This window comes from Limulus polyphemus, unplaced genomic scaffold (genome assembly GCF_000517525.1).
Source record: "Limulus polyphemus unplaced genomic scaffold, Limulus_polyphemus-2.1.2 Scaffold204, whole genome shotgun sequence".
Classification (NCBI taxonomy): domain Eukaryota; kingdom Metazoa; phylum Arthropoda; class Merostomata; order Xiphosura; family Limulidae; genus Limulus; species Limulus polyphemus.
The window spans coordinates 813,031-820,955 of record NW_013665814.1 but is presented as its reverse complement, the minus strand read 5'-3'; the positions used below and the strand labels follow the sequence as shown (position 1 = coordinate 820,955).

At 32.2% G+C, this 7,925-nt stretch overlaps 1 protein-coding gene across 1 annotated transcript in view; it reads right to left on the bottom strand.

The window, feature by feature from the left end:
• Positions 1–297: 297 nt before the first annotated feature.
• The window catches only part of LOC106478366 (xaa-Pro aminopeptidase 1-like), a 56,923-nt gene continuing 49,295 nt past the window's right edge, over positions 298–7,925 (bottom strand). The window contains 3 exon segments of the mRNA XM_022381961.1: positions 298–635; positions 4,182–4,280; positions 6,200–6,276. Of these exon segments, the coding sequence (XP_022237669.1) occupies positions 480–635; positions 4,182–4,280; positions 6,200–6,276 (332 nt within the window). The 3' untranslated portion in view covers positions 298–479.

Below are 7,925 nucleotides of genomic sequence, written 5' to 3'. Positions count from 1 at the left end.
AAGACTAGAGGGAAGGCAACTAGTCATCACCATCCACCGCCAACTCTTAGGCTACTCTTTTACCAACGAATAGTTGGATTGGCCATCACATTAGAACGCCCCCACGGCTGAAAGGGCGAGCATGTTTGGTGGGACGGGGATTCGAAACCACGACCCGCAGATTGCGAGTCGATCTTCTTAATCACCTGGCCATGCCGGGCCCCGTCAGATGTAAAAGGCTAACAAGTAATGCTACAGTATTCCGTTTATTAAAAAAAGTTACATGCATTTCCACTAAAGAAGCACTTATATTAAAATTATATAAATCTTTGAGATTTAAAAACAACAACAAAAACCTTTGCTACGCAAGTTTTATCTAATAAACAAACTTCACAATGAAAAACAGCATTAAAATATGTTGGCAAAAGTTCAATATTTGTATAGTTATAAGAAAATAAATTTACAATTTAATCAGTATAGCTGTCGAAACTATTTGTTAGCTATTCCAGATTTTTAACCAAACGCTGACATGGGTGGTAGGGAATGTGTTCAGTTTTATTCATCATCCAGGCGTAAGCTCTTCTCTTATCTTGCGCTAGAAGTTCCTTACCCACCAGATGGCGCACCTTTTGATGGTAATCATTTAACCAATTGACCTAGCCAAGAGACAATAAGGTATGTTTCATTCAATTGAAGACAAATATATCATACTTTACAATTATATATTGTATATATACAATTATATATTGCCAACAGCCTAAAATAACCTGGAAACAAGCTAAAAGCTTCAGATTTAATATTAGCTTCAAGACAGTAGCACGCGAGTCCTCTGGAAACCTCACAATTAACAAATTTTTTGGTTCGGGTTTCGGTAAATGCAAACAAACTAGTACCCGGTATAAGAAAACAGTATTTTTTTAAATTTTTAAACATTGATCGTAAACAATTAAATTTGTTTTCTTACAGTTTCATTTCAATTTTTAAACATTGATCGTAAACAATTAAATTTGTTTTCTTACAGTTTCATTTCAATTTTTACAAGTTTCTCTAATTCGCGTTTTATGAAATAACTAGCTAAATTTTATTTGAAATAGGAAATATAATTTGAATCTAAGTTTCAAATGGACAACAACTGCCTGTTGGAGAAACCTACAAATGTAGAGGACGACATTTCGAAAGTATTCCGCCTTTTGTCTTCACATTTGTAGGTTTCTACAACAGGCAGTTGTTGTCCATTTGGAACTTAGATTCATTATGAATACTCTACCTAAACAACCTATCAAAAAATATAATTTGTTTTTCACATATATATGTTTTTTTCACGTTATATATGAAACTGAAATGTTCTATAAGTGAGTAAACAGAATAGTTAGGAAAAATTTGTTGAAGTCCAATACTTTAAAATTTGTATTGTAACTTCTCTTCAAAGGGGGTGGGACGTGTGTTTTATGATTCATGTTGTAATTATTTTTTTATATAATGTAAACTGTAGAAACGTTTGCGTAAAGTATCCAGTTTTAGAATATCTTATTTATAAAGTCTTAGAGTTTGTTTTCACCATAAATTTCATAAGATGACATACAATCACAGTAAGCGATGTTCAGTGTAAATAAACCAGATATAAAAATTAGATTATTTTATAAGCTTAGAACTAGTGCTCAAACTCCCATCATTTGACAGTGAAATATACGTACATTTATCGATAATCTAATCTTTGCTGTGAATCTAATTATTTAGATATTCGACTGATTACGCAAAATTTAGATTTAACTTTAAAATAATTTTAAAGTGTATAGAATTTGTAAAGCAAGGAATTGATTTTCAGATAATAATTTCTCAATTCGTTTATCAGTAAGAAATACTTGAGTGAACGTAAGAAATATACAAAAAAAAACAAGCAAAATCATATAAATATATACATATATGTTTCAAATAGATCTATAGTTGTATTCATCAGTTTTAGAGCTTTAATTTGGGGATTTCTAATCTGTTGCTAACCTAATTTTGTCAGCTATTTGGCGGATTTTGATTATTGATTTTTCTTTGTCGCTATTGTTTGTTTGGAATTAAGCACAAAGCTACACAATGGGCTATCTGTGCTCTGCCCACCATGGGTATCGAAACCCGGTTTCTAGCGTTGTAGGTCCATAGGCACACTGGAGGCTTCTTTGTCGCAAAGGTTGGCTGTGCTCCGTTTACCGCGGGAACTGATCACCGAACTTTAGCGTTGTAAGTCCGTAACCTTCCCGCTGACCCACTGAGGGATCATCTTACTACGAGTTTACAAACATAGAAGTGAATTTTCCAACGGGGACCAACACTTAAAAAAAAGAAGCAAATACGATAACCTCTCCTCTCTCGAAGAAAGGAACAAGCACGATTTGCACCGTGGATAACATTCATCTGACTGTATCCTTCATGCGCGTGATTCTATTAACTAGGGTAACGAAAGTGAGATATTTATTCTTAAAAAGGGATTCACTTCGAGCAATGCGTAGAATATCACCAAGAATAACGTTCGTTCCTTAGGCAAAGTTCAGCATTTGAACATTTTCTATAAGTATAGAAAAGATGATTTTGATTCGATTGACGAGAATCTCGCAACTGGGTTAAAAAGTTTGCTTTGATAACTCGTATTTGCGTCCAGACGTTCAACTTTTATCTCATGGTGTAAACTCAGTGCATATTTTAATCGAAAATAAAGTTACTATACTAACTGCGTTTTTCTTGTAATAATTGCTTTGAACTGTTTTGAAGAACCCCAGTTTTAAGATTTATCGAAGAAAATTCTTTGTTTTAGTTAAAAAAAAGTGTTAGTGTCAATTTTTTAAAAACTAGAGGGAATCACAATAGCCTCGGCTCTTGAAATTATTTTAGAAAGGAGTAGAGTAAATTAATCTATGAGACCTTTGTTTCTCTTATAATTAGCTATATTTTTGTGCGTCAACAATACCAAGCGTGGGGCGCGCGTATATCCGATTCGATTTTATTACTTATCAGGGTCTCTACCAACCTACTCTCAAACTGAAATTCTTTTAGGCAGAATTAGAGTATATCAATCTATGAGACCTTGGACGTGGTCAAATACATCAATCGAAAGGGTTTGACCTCCTGAATCCAAAACTGTAATTAGATCTCAAATCGGTCAAGTGTGTTCTTGAAAAAAGAAAACAAAGAGCCGTTCTATGAGCCGTTATGCCGCGGCTAAAAATATTGGAATAACTTACGTATAATTCATTGTGATAGAGGAAAAGGGCATGATCAGTTAACTACTAAAAACACCAACAATAACGATTCGACTTTGCTTTCAAAGTTAATTATAACACAGTTCCATCACTAGACAGTCTTACCCCTGGTCAATTCCTGTTTAAAATAATTATTAAGTATTTGACTTTGAATTAGTACAGTAAAATTGTTGGCTATAACTAAGTATAAAACATCAATACACACTTAGTTAAATATATATATGGTCAGAAATCGAGGTTTCTTTATCAATATACTGCAGTAGCGGAGATTTAGCTTTAGTGTATAAAGTACAAATACGTTTGTATTCTGTACAAAATTTAGTTAGTTACAGAAAGCCACTGGCCATTCTGACAGAATCTGTATTGCTGAATATTCATTGTAGAGAACCTATCTTCTAGAGCATGTAAAGTTTGGAGTTTTAAAGTGATTTTGTATTAATTGCGATTGTAATATGAAATGTTAGGATGTTTCCAACAATTCATAGCTTAACAGCATAATTAAGTCAATATTGTACGTTATCTTATTCGTTCGTATGAGTTAGTATTCAAATGGGTTTTATTTGTTTTTCGTTAAGCCCAAAACTTCAGAATGGGCTATTTGTACTATGCCCAAAACAGGTATCGAAACTCAATTTTTGTGTTACAAGCCCCCACACCTATCATTGAATCAATGGGGATAATACAAATGGGTAAGTTCCTTTCAAAAGTTTTATTTTCGCAAGACAAGGGAAGTACGTGTTTTATTATTTTTCGTTGAGTGTACTTTTTCAATAGTAAGTTATCGTAAATAACGATATTTCTTGTTTTATTCCTTCCCCTCAATCTGTCGGAGAACTATTGTACATGTAACGTAACAATGCTAAACGAGTTTCCACAAACGCTGCAGAAAGTTTTAGTTCTAACTACTTATTAGGTCGGTAAACAAAATAAATAAATAAAATTCTAAGCAAAGCTGACCTGGTGTTCATTCAGCATTTCAATCTTGATAAGATTAGGCTCAAACGGAACTACAGTAATCGGATCCCATGTGAAGTAGGTTTTCCCGCCGAAATTATACTGCAATGACATCAGTAAATGGTTGATGTTACGCTTTATATATATATACATATATATATAAATAATAGTAATTTCTGGTGTTTCAAGTATCACTTATTAATGCATATCATCTAAACTGAACTCTATGAAGATTAAAAATAGAAGTATTTAAATATACACTGTTGCCAGTGTATAAATATTAATAGCAGCACAGCATGAGTTTTAGTACATATAACTTTCATAGTTATTAAAATATTTTTGTTCTGAATTAACCTTAGCACAACAGTAATAAGTATACATAGAAAAAATATTACATCATAAAGAAGAATAGCTTGAATTGAACGCAGCATATCCAAACCTTAGATGAAAAATAATTAATTGTAATATTATGTAGAAATGAAAGCAAAAAAGGAAAATAGAAACAACGCAGCAACAAAACAGACATGTACCACCTGGGCATACGCCATAAGGTGGGTAATTATGCAATTATATACTGTGTTAAATTCACGTTATTCTTCCTTATTATATAATATTTTATTCTTTTTTCTTTTTATAATTATTATTGTTGTGATAAGGTTAATTCAGTACTAAAATTAGTATAAATAACCCTGAGGTAAATAATTTTATTAACACTAATTATCCGGTAGAATTAGAAATTGAAAAATACTCTAATCTCTAAGGTAGAGGCACATTATTAAGACGTGGAAATTAAAATAATTGGTAATGATATCAATCTTAAAGTTTTGATAAAATAAACTACTATTTTTTTTCCAACATATGGCTTACCCTCTTTTAATAGTAATGTGCCATACTCTTCTGTGAAAAGTATTATAACTTTACAATTATTCAGATTTTGTAAAATCTGTATCAACTTACAATATTTCATTATTAATGTTGAAATATTAATGCAAAAATTAATATTCAATGGATTTAATAAAGAAACTATGAATAATATTATTAAAATATTCTGTGATAAATATAAGAATGCATTAACTAAATATAAAGAAGTAAACATTAAGGATATTTTGTTATAGCTTCCAATAAGTAGTTTTAGTTTTAATAAGGTCATTTAAACAACTTGGCACTACTTTTATGCGGATGAATACCTTATCGCATATAAAGGCTTGTGTAGAGTTTGAAAATTGATAGTTAGAGTGGACTTAAAGGGTGGTGGTTGGGAGTTATACTAGTCAGTTTAGATAACTTGGCTGGGATTTTATACTAGTATAATTCGTCTATTGTGCTACTGATTAGTGCTTTACTACAATGGCTCCTTTTACTTTGAAGAGCAGTCACTTTCGCACAAGTGTCTGCAGGCAGTGAAGGGTGATATAGATGTGGGACATTGTGAGCTTGGGCACCCACATCTTGCTCTGTTAATTTTCACTTATTTTGATTATTTATTTTTTTGGACTTTTTCATGTGAGACTGGCGAACGGAAGTTAAGACTGATAGACGGTGTATCACCACCGCAATATGGATCCTACTTCCGCAATCACCTCCAAAACCCAGGGCACATTTTATATCCCACATTATAGCCTGGGGATTCTCTTGATTTGTGCAGCGTATTTGATTTCATTTTTGTTTGGGCTTGTTTGTTTTCATTTGGATGTCATTTATTACAGGTTTGGATTTGCTGTTTTTAAGGCAGTCCTTCCTTTTGATTTTGTTTTGCTTGACTGTTTGAGTATTTATTTTCTATACATACTTACATATATATCAAGTTACTTTACAAGAAGTATATTTTATTTTTTTGTAATTGAAAATTATATGTATCATGCTTTAAAATCTAACAAGATATAAACAACTCTTCGTTCTAAGGATTTTGATAACAAATTGGTTTGTGATGACAACGATTCTAAGAAGCACTTATAAGAGTCTAGATCTAACCAGAAAAGCAAACACTAACAAGATATTATAGAAAAAAAATCCCCACTTACTTCAGTTTTAGCTTCTGTAACCATAATGATATTTTCCAAACGAATTCCAAACTGTCCTTTTTCGTAATATCCTGGTTCTGATCGAGGCACGAATTTCATCATGGCAAAAACATAAATTTTTGTTTGATAATCTTTAGGTAAAATGTAATCTCATTTGAAACTAACATAGTTTACATTCCCAAGTAAAGACTTTTTTCTTTTGTAATTAGGCATGTATTTTCGCTAAAATTTGTTTCAAAATTTTCGCGCAAAGCCACACAAGGACTATCTGCACATTGCCATCCCAACTTTTGAATTAATAGCCAATTCTTGGGTAAATTTTATTTGACCGAATAGTGGAATTTGGTCGACACTACTAAAGCGCACCCATGGGTCCAAAGTTCGGAACGCATTTTCGTGATAACGGGACGCAAACCATGAATTTCGAAACCATAGCTAAAAAGCACAAACACTAGGCCATGTATGGCCTATCTTCGTTACAAATATATTTATTCAAATATAGGTAATTTTCAGTTCAAGGGGAAATAGCGGTTTTTAGTAAAATATAGCAAAGGATAAATCAGTATTTAATCACAATTCGAAAAACCCTATTAGCTGAACACTTTCAAAACGTCTGTTTTCCGAAAGCGTTATCGGATTTCTTAGCTGTAGGATATTTATTTATTTTTCAGCCTAAATGTCTATGGATGCATGCTAAAAGACATATCACGTTAGATTACAATTTTTGTTTTCTCTCAACCGCTTGGGCAAAATTCACTATGGAGTTTAAACCAGAGAGACCATCCGAGAGGTACTTTTAATATCAAATAATCCTAGTTTGAAACTTGTTGATGACTAAGTGGATTATGATAGAATAAACATTCTCACGTGGTAATTCGTCATAGTTAACGAGGCAAAATAGCTCTCACGCTCTATATTGGAGAATTAATACCATGTTAACTATATTTTTTTAAAATGTCATACTAAAAACAGAGTCAATAAAATTTCACAGCTATAATGAAAGGCACAAAAGTGAGGAAGTATTCTATCAATTTTGGCGATGTCGGGCTTGATTAGTAGTTAGCATGGTCGGAGTACCAATTTGAAGATTTATGGCTCGCGTCCCTTTGCTTCAAAAACACCCTCTGCACTTTGTGGTCCTAAGTGCGATACAAACACTCCTTTCCTACTCTCATATATTGAAAAACAAATACTCCAAGTGCCATCAATAAAACGTATCACACTTTATCTACAATTAAAATGTTCGTAAGAATCATTTAAATTCCCGCCTTTCTTCAATGTGATATGTTAACTGATGTCTTAGAAAACAATTTTTGTATCAAGCTAAGTCTATGATCAAGTAGGATATTTTTGTTCGTTAATTATTATTTATTGTTTGCGCTTTTGTCGGAATGGAAGCGAAACGTATTGAGCTGAATGATATTTCAATTAACTTTCAACTCTTTTTAATTCAGAATTAGTTTTAATAATTGTACTTTTGTGATGTTGGTGAAAGAGGTACACAAACGAACACCAAGGGATTCGTTACCAATAAACAATACTTCTCACTCCTACACACACGTGTATAGAAATATAACTATTATTTTCATAATACACATCAAGATATGGTATTTATGTTTAATTGTTGTCAACAGTAAATTTTTTGCTCTACCATTTCAATCTTTTCTAATTAATTTATAATTGTTTTTAACCAAGGAGGATTTGTTTGTTTGTTTGTTTGTTTTGG